This window comes from Tachysurus fulvidraco, chromosome 4 (genome assembly GCF_022655615.1).
Source record: "Tachysurus fulvidraco isolate hzauxx_2018 chromosome 4, HZAU_PFXX_2.0, whole genome shotgun sequence".
In the NCBI taxonomy this organism is placed as follows: domain Eukaryota; kingdom Metazoa; phylum Chordata; class Actinopteri; order Siluriformes; family Bagridae; genus Tachysurus; species Tachysurus fulvidraco.
Genome location: NC_062521.1, coordinates 16,682,838 through 16,697,161, shown reverse-complemented (window position 1 = coordinate 16,697,161; position 14,324 = coordinate 16,682,838). Strand labels below are relative to the sequence as shown.

Genomic DNA, 14,324 nt, shown 5'->3' with positions numbered 1-14,324 from the left:
AATGCAGAGGAAAGCGGAGCACCAAGAACAAACCCCTGAAGCACAGGAAGAACATGCAAACTCCATTCACACAGGGCAGAGGCAGGAATCAAACCCCATCTATCTGTTCATGAACCTGAACTCATTATAATCAAACAAACACTTAAGTTAACCTCACTACTAACCCTGATGCTAACTTTCTTACATTCAAACTGGGTAGCCTGAATAATCAGAAATGTGCAAGTGATCAAAACTGAAAAAACAATGACTTTTATTCAATGCAAATTCATTCAAGCATATTCTACTGAGTAGAATTTGGATTTTAGTAATACATTTTACATCAGAAAGTTGTAATTGAGGGTTTAATTTGCTATGCAATTCTATCAGGAATCAAAAGCGCACTGAAAAAGTCTTAACAGCTTTGGAAATAACTTCATTGTATCTGTGCTATAAAAGTACATAAATCAATTACTTTATTATTGGCAGGTTATCATTCAGTTGCATCTAAAATTATTCTAGCTTGAATTAACCAAATTGTTTGTTTGTTTCTGAATGATTCCGGGTTTCCAGTGTGTGACCGATTGCAACAGGCTTGATCACAAAACACTTTATTTAAACAGTAAAATTACAGACTTGTTGCATTCTGCAAGGCAAAAACACAACTTCAATGTTTGAAACAGAAAAGAGGTGTAAAACAAAACAAAAAAAAAAAAGTTTCTGTCCAAGGCATGAATCCAGGTAACAACGTGACCGTTATTTTATCTCTGTGCTGCCTTTTAAACAAAACCACTTTGTTAATGCTTTTAATTTACCAAAATAGTAGAACTGTTATTTACATACACCTGGAGCTGCACTCCAGTAACCATCTTTCCATCCCCAGTTTGTGGTAAGTAATTTAGCACAAAGCCATTGAGAAATCCAAGCAACTAGAAAAGTCGAGCTACTATTTATGCAAGCTGGTTGTGATTGCATCTGGATAAGGCCCAGAGTCACTGAGGACGTGGCTGCATGCAGCATGGACTGCACAATTCTTTACATGTGCGTCACTCATTACATGCCGTTCAACAGGCTGTCACAAACCCCATAATATAAAGCAGTTTCCGTGACATTGTCGAGGTGGTGCTGCTGTCTGGAAAAAGAGGCTAATGTGCACGTTAAAATGAGGTCATGCTCCAGTGGTTACATGTTTAGGAACACCAATGAAGGCAGTTTTAATGTTTGCACAGTAAACAGTTCAAAACATTCCTGACTGTAAAAGTGTTGTGCAATAACTAACATGCTAATTAAGCAATGCCCTCTAATTAAAAACATGATTAAACTACACGACAGATTAAAAAAACTGGCCGAAAGGCAACTGGGATATAACTAACACAAGTCAAAAAAGGTTAACCAAAAATCTCTCTTTTTATAAGCTGAGAGTCCTGAACACAGCTATTTAAGAAAGCAGGCCATAGTTACAGTTTACTGATACAAACCATCTTAATCATGATCAACCATTTCATATTTTAGAAATTCTGAAACTTTTGATCTTATCCAAAAGCACTCAAAGAGCATGCATTGAATTTCAGGGACATGTACAGTACATTTTTGCAGCATGTTAAAACTAACCATTTAATAGCAAGGTAATAACCTTCAATTACTTATTTTGCTTTAAAAATAAACAAATCTGAAAAAAAAAAAAAACTAGAATGATTATTTGACACATTGATATGCTATAAATGAGCTGATTTTAGTACAGGGTTTAATTAATGTCTACATATATCCAAAAGGCAGTACTCCATGTGGTCTGAGCTCAGGTCAAAGCAGGACATGGGCCAAGAAACCATGTCTATGAATTAATCAAAAACAAATATGCTTTCCTGAAGCACGCTTATTAGTCAAATTCTATCTGACCAATTTTTCCATCATTAGCAAGCAAATAATTATAGCTAATTTTTAAAAAATTCCTTTCTTTTACTCTTACTACAACAGTGGACAAGAAAACAGTTTCATGACAGAAATAAATGAATAGGAATCCATCAATTTTTGCAAAAAAATAATCTCTAAATCTGTAATAAAAATAGCTGATCCAGGTCTACATACCAGGACAAGTCATTTTAGTACTGTGTATAGCTAGACCACAATACACGTGAAAGAAGGAGGGAAAAAAAATAAAAAATCACAGTGGCCCAGATTCTCATTCCCTCACTAGTTTACATACTACATTACAGCAGCTGAAGCATTAAAGCTCACAGATATCCTCACTTATGGTGGCCCTCCTTGTGCACTTGGCGATTAATTCAAACCCTTTGGCTGCAGTCAAGACAAAACAGGTGCATAGTACAGTCTGAGAGTCTTTGTGCTCTCAATCTGAAGATATAATTATACTTCAGTAGTTTTCCAACACACTTTTAAAAGTGAACTAAACGCTAGGTTTTAACAGTTCACCTATTCAATATACTGTTTTAACACTCTGTGAGCACACAGTTTCTGGGGAAAACGTTATGCGTGTTGTCTCTGCTAAACATGTGTTCCAGTAGGCTTTAGTTGTCTATGTGAGATGAGTACAGATCCCACCACACAGTGTGGGTTCATTTTGAATGGAACCTGCCACCTAATACGTAATGCTTAAAATGCAAGTCCTGTAATGCAAATACTGCAATAGTTCCCTTAATATCATGCAAAGTCAGTCATTGTATGAGATTACAAAAAGAACTGAATGTTTTCACTGATTTAAGAAAGAAAGCTGATGCTTCCTTCTCTGCCTTGAGAGAGGAAGCCGGTCTCTGATGGGCACACTGTGGGTCACTCATCAAGATTGCCTGAACAACAAAAGGCACCCTCAAAGCTTTTAGCTTTTATACACAACTCAAATTTTCTCTTAAAAATATATATGATTTAGGACGCACAACTGGAAAAAACAACAAACTTATCCAAGTATAAAGATCTTCTATGAACTACAAATTCATGAAAATCATCTGATTTCTTGGAAATGTGTACGTCCCAAAAGACCAACACTCACTTCTTGTTACATTTATAACTGGAACAATATTACTCTTCTTCCTCTTCCTCATCGTCGTCTTCATCGTGGCAGTGTGTGATCTCTTGCGGTGTCTCTGGGAACAAGTGAGGAGGCTGAATCTCGCTGATGGAGCGGGTCAGCTGGTGCTTCTTACACTCGTGGTCTCTGTAGTCCACAGAGTGGCGGTTGCGTGTTGCCATGGGAGATTCGGTGTCATTGGTATCCACGTGAGTGTGCTCTACAGTGGACTCGTGTGGCATCTGAACAAAAAATAAATAATTTATGAGCAGTCTACTCATTGGTCCTACTTGGCAAATTTTAGACTGTACAGTGATGGACATAATTGTGCTTGATTGTTTTTAACATTTAAGATTCCATCGACCGTGATGACTATAACAGCAGACAACTTAAATGCAACAAAAACCCCACACATTTCTGCAGTTTTAAAGGCTTTAAGCATGGCAAGTTCCTCCAAACTAACTGCCTCGTGAATGAAAAATCATAATTAGCAACAGCATAGTATTAATGTAGCAGTTTTGATACAAGTGAAAGAAAATCATCTTGCACGAGCAAAATAAAACACATACAGCAACGTGAAAAGCCTTAAACTCAGATAAAAGATCTCAGTGATCATCACAATGCATGGTTTCTAATGGTGCGCCAATCTGCTGTATTGAGCTATAATTTATTTGCATTCATTTTCTGATACAGCTTAGTATAGAATTTATTATAGTTATTATAGTCACATAAAGACTGTTCTTGATTCTCAGCTTTAAAGGCATTCAAAATAACCTTTTTGCCACATAATTGACTGCAGCATGTAGCTCCTGAACAACCAATCTGAGTGTTTCAATCTTTAAATTAGGTTTGCTAAATTTACACTATGACTGGGACAAGGACATCTTAATATTACTCTAATTGACCCTGATGTTGATAGAACGTTATCTTTTATTTCATTTTTTATGCAGCTGCAATTTGTCTTTCAGACAGCAGAGGGCCCTACAAATAGGTTTTCAAACACAAATCCTTCAGAAAAGTAATATCTAAGCTCCATACTCACCAGCACATGTGCAGCTCGGAACAGGTAGCTGAAGGGGTAGTAGAGTAGGTTAATGAAGGAGGCAGCATACAGATCAGCATATCGCATCACCTGAGAAGCAAACAGGGTCTGCCGAGAGCCACTACGAAATAGACTTCCCATCATCCCGTAGCACATATCCATATCATGGGTTACTTTCTGTGAAAATCAGAAGTTAAGTAAGTAAATATTAATATCTGCTGGAACTGAACTAACCAACTTTCAAATAATAAAAATAACTACAGCTCATCACCTTAATCCTCCTCTGAAGTGAACTAATGTCGGGTCTCTCGTTACTGCTGCTGTCCAAATGCCTGGAAGCAGAAAATGTTGGGGGTCACAAGTGGAGATAGGAAAGAAGTAGGAGCAAACACACATGCAGATGAAGAACATGTGAGAGGTTGAAAGCAGTTGCAAATAAAATAGAAAGTCCATAAACCTGTTTGTTCCATAAACCTGTATTCACTGTCACAGTGTGTGTACTGGTCTTAAAAAAAAAACAAAAAAAAAAAACCAACAACATACCACCATATTCAACAACACCTACTTGTAAAGTTCTGCCAGGAAAATATCCAAACTCTGCAGTTCCTCAAAAAGTGCTGTAAGAGAGAGCAGAACAAAACTGTAATTCTTCGCAAAAGAACAGGTCCCGTTTACTTTTTTCTATGGTTTCTAAAGGATTTCCAGTCCTCTGACATCATTCCTTTAGGTATAGTGCTTTTTTCAAACACAATGAAAAACACCACGACTTGTTTAAAATACAAGTTTCAACATTTAAAAAGATCATTCAGTTTAAGACTAGACTAACATTAATTCTAAAAGATACAGAAGTGATGTGAGACTTACGACTCTTGTCAGTCCAGACATGTAGCTCTTGAGCCAACTCAGGAATCACAAGGAACGTTCTCCAACCCTGACGCTTCTTAGACTTGAGAATGTCACCAAAAATGTGGTCACCAATGTACAGGATGTCTTTTCCTTTAGCCCCCAATAGATCGCACACAATGTCTGAGGATCCTGTAGAAAATGGAATATAAATAGGATCCTGCATTTTATAGCATTAAATAAATATAATGGTTTGAATATTAGGCCTAGACATAGTGTCACTTACCACCAGAGTACACAATGCCATGCTGCAGTGGTCCTGTGTAAGTCCCAATCTTAAGTCTCCCGGTGGTCTTTAAGAAAGAATAAAAGAGTGAATATATGATCAAAAAACATCTCATGTATCAACATGATATTAAAGCTATTAATACAAAGCATTAAGGAATGGTTGAAAGCTGTGCATCACTGGGGAAGCACTGTGCCATCTTACTGTATCTACTTGTCTCAGGACTGTTCCCTCTCCAAAAAACATAGGCTTCCTGGCATCAACCAGAATGAGGTCAAAGTAGGATTGCCAAGGCCGATGAAGTGTGCCAGCCTGCAAAAAAAACACCAGCAATAAGTCAGGTCTGAGATATTTTGTTCACCTACTATATAAATTAAGGATTATCAGGTAAGGGAAAAGGCCTAAATGGTTTAGCCATATCTAAGCAGGAGCACAAGAACAAAATTTGGTTTTGCAGACATGCAAAGACCAGTAACCTTCATGTTTATATGGCTATACAGCCCTGACATTTTATTCATAAATATATATTTTTTAAAAATTATATTCGTTTATTAAGCGACAAGTATACTATAGTGTAGTATAAGTATACTATACTAGTGTATCTATAGCACCGTTATAAGGTGATAATTAATTCAACTTACTTTTGGACCATGAGGGAAGTCAAACAGGTAGGTCATAATTTTCTGAAAATTTACAAATGAGGTGGAGCGAGAGAGAGAGAGAGAGAGAGAGAGAGAGAGAGAGAGCGAGAGCGAGAGCGAGAGCGAGATTTTTAGAAAGTCAGGTTTTAGTTTTTTAAATTTTAAGACACAAACAAATTTTATACACACACACACACACACACACACACACACACACACACACACACACACACACACACACACACACACACACACACACACACACACACACACACGCATATGATGTAAACAAACATGTTGAACCACTCACATCAGTATACTTGTAGTCACTGTTAGTGGCCAGGAAGACTTTGGCAACTTCCTTCATGCGACTAAGAAGCAAGGGTAACTTGGCCTTGAGGGGAACAGGAAGCATAAATGTGCAGAACAAAATAAAAAGATGAACCAATGTACTGGCTGACATGAATTTCTGCAAAATGCAATTTGTATTTACTCACATCTTTCACCACATATTTCTCAAAGTTTTCAACAGTCTTCTCTTTCAGGGAACCCTATGAAAGTAGCCAAATGCAACACACTTGTCAGCTTTTTCAGTAGGTATATGTGGAATGATGAAAATGGCTCTGTTGGAGATTCAAAGATTCTTGCCTTGAAATGAACCCAGTCAACTGCATCTCGCACATCTTGGAACATACTCTTGAAGGACATGAAGAGATCGCCATCCTTAAAACCAGTCTCACAGCTTTGAGGAACAGGATAAAGAGATTTTCATTAGCACAAAGAAATATGGCAGCCTGTAAATAAATAATTATCCCAAGAGTGTTTCCACTGAATACCTATAGAATTTAGCTCCAACCCTAAATTACACCTACAGACACCCCATCTACAGAGAAAAGTTATGCTACAAAGAAGTGGGAATTTAATTATGCAGAAAGCTAGATCAGACAAAACTCTTCACTGATAAACAAACCTAGTATATCTGGGGCAGCTGGTGAAGAAATCAACCAAGCAGGCAAAAAGGTAGGTCTCTGGATTAAATAAAAACAGACCGAGTGAACAACAAAGGCCGTCGACATTGGTGTAAAAGAATCAAATTATAATAGCAACCTATGATATTTCTCCTAGTGCTAAGAGCTAGTAGGAATGCCTTACCAGGGAGGTTAAACAGCGTATTAAGGATGTAGAATCGCTCTGTATCACCACGCTGGATGAACTTATTTGGATATAATTCCCTAATCTCTGGCCTATGTGAGACAAAAACAGCATTATTAGGCATGCATCAAATGCCCAACATCCAAATATATTCAGAGAAAAATAACCAAAATTAGCTGATTACTGATGAATCATTCAAACACCACACACAAACATTCACAAGCCAATATAAGCAGAAAAACGGTGAGAAAAACATTCCACTCAACGGGCCATTCAAAGTAGAACAAAACAGCATGATGCACATCCACATTCAACACAGTAGATTGTTTCTGTGCAAAATTCAAACAGTATTTTCCACTAACTTCTGTTTTCTGTTGTACACAACTGAAGAATGATGTCGCCATTGGCGCAATGGTTACTTAAGTGCAGAAATATATTCAAAATGGAACTCTTCTTCATAATAGCTTACTATCAATATCAGAAAAAGCTATTTCAGAAAATTTGCCAAAATCATTTATGCAAATTGTAACAACAAATATAATTGCTTTCAGTATAGCTCAGTGCTCCCCGAGAAAATATCAGCAAATATAGGCATGCAAGGCTTCTTTATTTCATGGTTACTCACCGCATGAAGTTAAACCCATGGGCACATACCAAAATGTTGCCATAGGTATCTACTTTCAACAGATTACCATATAATGTATCAAATACCAGGCCTCTGTAAAAAATTAAATATAGATTAGATAGATATTTGCAGCAACAGCATTTCCAAAGACATCTATATGACAGTAGCACAATACTCTTTTAGAAAACACACACGTATACATTATATATATATATATATTTTTTTTTTTTATATATTTTTTTTTTAACATAGACATGCTACAAAACATTAATTATACCAACAGGTTTGTAGTTTACCTGGTTGGGAAGGTCGGGTCATAGACAAAATTGAGAAGTTCTTGTGGATAACCAATGGAAACCAACCTCTCCACTGTCAGGTCAAATCCAAGGGATTCATACTCTGGAGACTTGTACACTATGAATATAGTGTAAAGGATATGTTTAGAAGTATACAGTACAAGCTGGCCTTTGTAACAACTAAGTGAACAGTCATGGTGTGGAGAACAAAAAAAAAATCAGAAGAGACCAGCAGATGGACTGTGATATTTGCTCTGCTGTTTACATTTTAGTGCTATGACTTACAGCAGTGAATAAAACATTTCCAATAAGCTCCAAAACAAGAAAGATTGCGACAGGACCGATATCAATGTCTGTTCCTGTACCCTTATGTGTAATGCATCCATGTACATTTCAGAGACTATCAGTTTCCATTTCACAGCAGGCTGCTTTTAACAACTTGCTCTTCACTTCGGAATGTGTGTGCATCTTTGCAAAACAAGTTGTTATCTGATAGTTACAACACTTGCACACCAAGGCTCTCTGGGCCGAGTAGGCAGTGTAATGGGAAAGTACAATGTTGAATAGATTATAAAAATAGATTATAGCTTGTCAAATATTCTCAAAACACAAACTTTTTCTCTAAAACGCCCTAAACACTTTTCCTTTGCAGGGTCATGAGGAGCCTGGAGTCTATCCCAGTGTACTCTAGACACAAGGTGGAGGACAACCTGGACAGAATGACGACCCATCACAGGGCACACTCACGGTCACACCCATTCACACAATACGGACAACTGAGAAAGGCAGAATCAGCCGTATGTCTTTGAACTGGGTTACAAAACTGGAAAACCCAGAAGAAACCCTGTAGCACAGTCAGAACATGCAAACTTTGCACACAAGAACTGAATGCATGCAAGAACTGAACCAGCCCAACTGGTGGGCAAAACGTACTCTCAAACATATTTACATTCATTTTATTATGTTGTACTGTACAGCACAGCCATTAGAAGCATGGCTTCCACAGTGAACCATGTTAGAAGAGCTAAATAACATTGTATATTGTCGCTGTCGGGCGGAATCCTCGTATCTCCTAAACCATTTTTTTTCAGGAAATAAAAAAAAAAACGCTGTATCTTATCTGCAATGCACAGGGTTTAGTCTGCGTTGCAGTGGATTGTCTTCCGCTAAATTCCTGTCCTCAGACGAGCACCAGAACTAGCGGGGGGTCAAGATTTTTTTCGTTGAGCCCAGTGTTTTGAAGACATTTACCTCAGAAGACGTGTTGAATCGTTGCGACTCAATCTCGAGAATATGCCGCGAAGCTCTCCCGCAGAGTGAAGAAGAGGTGGACAGTTGAAGTGTCCAATGGAGTTAAGAGATTTGCGCTCAAGCTATTTACAAGACTTTAGATTGGTTAATAACTTGTAAAAATAACAGACCCACGTGAGGATTGACCAATAGCATCGATATGTGAAAAAATATGAAATTGACAAAATTTGGACATACGAGGTTTCCGCCCAACAGCGACAATATACAGAGTATTGACTAAAATGCACTGCAAGCGTGAACATGGCAGAGCTCAGTCTTATATAAACTAAACATATGGCTGAAAAAACTGCAAAAAAAAAGGAAGAGTACTTGCCTGCTAGAGTGTAATCCATATCAAAGCCAAAGCATTTAATCTTCTCCATTGCCAAACTTCTGTTGACAAAAACTCTGTAAACGAAAAGAATAATCACAGATAGTTCACACGATGCAAAGCAGGGCAGCTACTATTTCGGTAGCCCTGGGGCAAACAGGTTTTACCTTCTTCCCTTTGTGGTGCCTTTAACACACATATAAATACAAATAATAAATAATATGTAGTAGGTCAGAATTTTTGGGTGAAGAAATAACTGTGGAAAGAACATTAGTTATAAAATATGTATAGCTGTCATCAAATTTAGGCTCAAACACAGTAAATATTATTTGCATTAGAAGATTTTTAGACACACACGTATTGTAATTTATCATCAATTGGCCTTCATTGTAGGCTATAAATAACTGTACCAATATTAAGTTACACAAGAAAAAACTTGTATGAACTTTAAGAACTCATCTGGTGAATGAAGTGAAATGACATTTTTAAAAATCCAAAATTTAAAGACATTACAGCAAATTCCCTACAACCTTGGGGCTAACCTGACTAAACCATCTCCTTTTCAAGCTAGTTCCAGTACATACTGTGTACAAAAACATACATCATTATATAATGGTCACTGTATGAAGCTTATCCATCCATAATCATGTTTATTAAGAATAGTTTAAGAGTAACAAAAAAAAGTATAAGAATGACGAATATAAAAACAGGACTCCGGTATGTCAATGTCCACTGTGGTGTTAATTACCTTTCTGCAAAGGTGACAGTGAAATGCCAAAGTTCTAACCTTTGACATGATATATTAAATGTGAAAATGAGAAAATGGAGGAAAGGTCTCACACATGAATTTCCAATAAGACCAAAAAGTGGTCATCTTACGGGCACCTAAGGGAGGCCACACCACAGAACCGGGTAAGTAAAGATGAAGTCTGTTCAGAAAAAGGTGATGATTTTGGTGGATATTTTTTACAAATTACATACAAAGTCAATACTTCAGGTCAATGACAAAACTTTCGCATACCTCATAGCAGGATGACATTGGGCCAGTTCCCGTGGTAAGCTTTGTAATAAAGGAATAAATGTACTATACATTACTACAGTATGTACATTGGCTAATTACCACTGCATAGTAATAACAGTGTTGAAGTGTTGATCACTAAACACAAACTGAAACAGTGACTGAGCTAATTTACCTGCCATTTGCTCAATTAACTGCCATTTGCACTTTATCTTTGAATATTAAGAGGGTACTGTAAATGTTTTTCCATCCGACAGAACCATGTCATATTGTATAACGACAGTAAAGGGTTTCTATTATATTCTGCTAAAAATCTGAGAAAACTGCCAGGACACTGCAAACCGTGAAGCACTTAATAATTTATCAGTAATTCACTTGTCAACGTGATGTCAATTATCAATCAATCAATCAATCAATAAATAAATAAATAAATAAATAAATAAATAAATAAATAAATACATACATACACAACAAAAACAGATGACACAATACAAACAACAAAAGGTCATGCTTATTTATTTCATACATTCAGGCAAATCAAGTAATCTGCATATTTTCATTGAGACCGCAAATTTTTATTAAAAAAAATGTCATGTATAAGGAACAAATCTCATGGCAACCTCTTGTCATTATGAGTATTGAGAGATACACAAGCTTGTATCATTTTTCATTATACTACAGCAAGGCTACATTTTTGAATATTTGTAAGCACACGCAAGTTTCCCATTACAGAAAAGACCATGGTCCTTTCCATTTTCCCTGTAAAGTGTCAAGCTTTGTGTAATTCTTATTATCTTGAAGACAAAAGGAGAAGAAGAAATAGGCTGGTGAGGGAACAACTCAAACTTGTACAGCTTGTTGTGAGTGACAACAGGAACTAATTATATATATATATATATATATATATATATATATATATATATATATATATATATATATATATATATATATATATATATTAGTCTTGAATGTTAATAAATTAATGATTGTAATAGATGATAAATTGCTGTAGTATAAGAGGAGTAATATACATCAGACTTTGTTATTACAGAAAAGTAATCCACTTTAACAGCTAGGATTATTTCCTATAACAGCATCATTCCTTATGTATCTTACTTTGTTCTGAATAAATTAAGCTATGGTACATTTAAGAAAATTATAATTGTGGAATGAATTGCACACAGAAAACCCCAGTAATTAGCTAAAACAACAAACTGTATGTGGTAATATAAACTACAGCTAATGGCATAAAGACATACAGTCAAGAACAGGGTTTAAAGATGAATATTAATGATCTGATTAGCAGTACAGAACGTGGATTTCTGTAAAACAGTCCCATGTTTCCCACTAAAGTCTGGCTGTGATTAAAAAATGCAGCCACCTTTCTAACGATCATGGCAGAGCAACATTTACAACAAACATTTTGAGTTAATTTCATTTACCGTAATTTTCGCACCTAACTCTAAGCCTCACCCACTGAATTAAAAAAAATATATATATTATTTTGAACATAAATAAGCCGCACGTGTCTATAAGTCACAGGTGCCTACAGGTACATTGAAACAAATTAACTTTACACAGGCTTTAACGAAACATGGCTTGTACCAAAAAATAAAAAATTAGCAGCAACAGTAGCCTACCAAGAAAGTCATTGGTCACTATCTTCCTCCTATAAGGCAAGAAGTAGGACCCGTGTTAACATAGGATCGGCTTTCCAGCGCTGGAGAGAACTGAAAGAGCGAGAAGTTGCCACATATTCACAAATTCGAGTTTGATTTTTGTTTTGATTTGTAGTTTGTGGAAACGACTCACTTTTCTGAAGCATTTCACAAACATCGGAGACCCTACCTTTAACCCGTTCGGCAATTTCATTGGTGTAATGAAAGCTTCATACCGCCAAAAAACTGAGCACGTCACAGAATGTGGGTTTTTTTTGAGAGAAATAAAAATTTAAAAGTCCATATATTAGCCGCGTTATTGTTTAAGCCGCAAGGTTCAAAGTTGCGGTTTATAGTCCGGAAAATAGATCTTTCAGGGAACCCTATGAAAGTAGATGAGAGTGTACTGCACACTACGCCAGAAATTATAATCTGGCATTAAAAGAAATAAAAACTGTATGGCATCTGAAATACTAAACTACTAGGTCAACTACTAAAGATGATGTGCATATAAAACCAGTAATTTAAGTTATTCACAGCTGTCAATAAACTATGGATTACCTGTGATAAGCCTCTCGTCTGTACTTCTTCATAGACATGCCGTCCATGTTGGCAGGAAGTTCTGAGTAGTTCTGAAGGCGATCACTCCAAGATGTCATCTTTAACCGTTTTTGTGATCTGAAGAAAAAATAAAGTTAATAGACAGACTTCTTAATAAATATTATTGGAAGAAAATCGTTATGTTAACTGAAATGCAGGCAGACTGAAAATCCTAGGATCTCCAACTGTGGTTTTACATTTTAGTCAATTGCTGTTTTGCACAATACTTTACAATATCTCATGTAACTGCTGCTATAATACTGTGTTTATTCCAGTATTTCTGCACACATAATACTGATTAAACATACAGTATTTACACTGGTCAGTGCTGGTTTTGTGTATTGTCTTTTGTTTAATGTCTTTTGTCCTGCACTGTCTTGTCCTGCACTGTCTTTCTGTTTTGTCCTGCACTGTCTTTCTGTCTTGTCCTGCACTGTCTTTCTGTCTTGTCCTGCACTGTCTTCCTGTCTTGTCCTGCACTGTCTTCCTGTCTTGTCCCGCACTGTCTTCCTGTCTTGTCCCGCACTGTCTTCCTGTCTTGTCCCGCACTGTCTTCCTGTCTTGTCCCGCACTGTCTTCCTGTCTTGTCCCGCACTGTTCGCACAGATGCACTTTATGTATCTAGGACTAACTTATTAAGTCCTTATAGCTCTGTCTATGTTCTATGTAGCACCATGATCCTGGAGAAACGTGGTCTTATGTGTACTGCAACAGCTATATATGGTTGAAATGACAAAAGCTTCTTGACAATCAATTACTTCTAATGTTATCGACTGTTGTGTTAACACATTTAAACTATTGTCGCTGTATCATCCATTTTTATAAACTCCTTTAGGAGAAAATGTAATAAATAAATAAATATAATTACAAAAGAAATAAATAAAAATAAAATAATTAGCATAAAAGAAATACAATTAAAAATGTAATAAATAAACTAAAAAAATAAAATAAATAAATAATCAGAAACCTATGTGCAATTTGGTCAACGTAAATGTTTTGTTCAGAAATCCTTCTGGTTTCTGCTGAAAATTACTGACTGTCTATGAGATGATTAAATAATTTTCAGCTTAACATCGCTGAAAATCTTTTAACCTTTTAATTACTTCTAAATAGTTCTTTGTGATACTAATGGCTAAGTGTTTACAGAGAAGTGTGTGAACTGGTTAACAAGCTGTAGATAGATGGTTAGCATTAATGTTACTTAACGTTACTTCTTCCGGTCTTTATGGTGAGATATAGCCAACCAGCTAACACCTTCTAAACCAGCTAACACCAGCTAACACCTTCTAAACCAGCTAACACCTTCTAAACCAGCTAAATGTCTAATGAATATTTTACTTACCGTTAAACAAACATGATCTAACCCCTTAACAAAAAGTCTGTGTTGAACGTCGGAGTTTATTTACATTTGTTCCCCCCAACACTCACCTCACTGTTCCTGTGTTTGCTAAGCTGCAAAAATCTGCATAGTGCGCATGCGCAAAGGAAACTCACGCCTCCGCAGTAGTATTTGTCGCATCTGCACACGCAGTCTACGGCCTTTT

General features: G+C 36.5%; 1 protein-coding gene across 5 annotated transcripts; it reads right to left on the bottom strand.

The window, feature by feature from the left end:
• Positions 1-226: 226 nt before the first annotated feature.
• Positions 227-14,313, bottom strand: nt5c2a (5'-nucleotidase, cytosolic IIa). 5 transcript variants are annotated; one of them, XM_047812412.1, is made up of 20 exons: positions 14,209-14,313; positions 12,742-12,858; positions 10,526-10,564; positions 9,508-9,581; positions 7,884-8,001; positions 7,588-7,680; positions 6,963-7,054; positions 6,781-6,838; positions 6,459-6,552; positions 6,308-6,361; positions 6,121-6,204; positions 5,811-5,852; positions 5,374-5,481; positions 5,170-5,236; positions 4,905-5,075; positions 4,606-4,657; positions 4,312-4,372; positions 4,041-4,217; positions 2,981-3,240; positions 227-2,780 (listed from the first exon to the last, which is right to left on the bottom strand). In XM_047812412.1, exons 2-19 carry the CDS (start codon positions 12,837-12,839, stop codon positions 3,010-3,012), a joined length of 1,713 nt encoding a protein of 570 aa, XP_047668368.1. In that variant the 5' UTR covers positions 12,840-12,858; positions 14,209-14,313; the 3' UTR covers positions 227-2,780; positions 2,981-3,009. The 5 variants fall into 5 exon arrangements, with proteins under 5 accessions (XP_047668368.1, XP_047668366.1, XP_047668367.1 ...); XM_047812410.1 differs by having other exon boundaries at positions 227-3,240; positions 14,209-14,312; XM_047812411.1 differs by having other exon boundaries at positions 227-3,240; positions 14,123-14,243.
• Positions 14,314-14,324: the final 11 nt, after the last annotated feature.

Coding starts and splice junctions, on each gene's coding strand:
- nt5c2a (XM_047812412.1), bottom strand. CDS start 12,839: ATGACATCTTGGAGTGATCGCCTTCAGAACTACTCAGAACTTCCTGCC. Junction 6,839..6,962: donor TACGCTGTTTAACCTCCCTG/GTAAGGCATTCC, acceptor TATTTAATCCAG/AGACCTACCTTTTTGCCTGC. Junction 5,076..5,169: donor TGGCATTGTGTACTCTGGTG/GTAAGTGACACT, acceptor CATTTTCTACAG/GATCCTCAGACATTGTGTGC.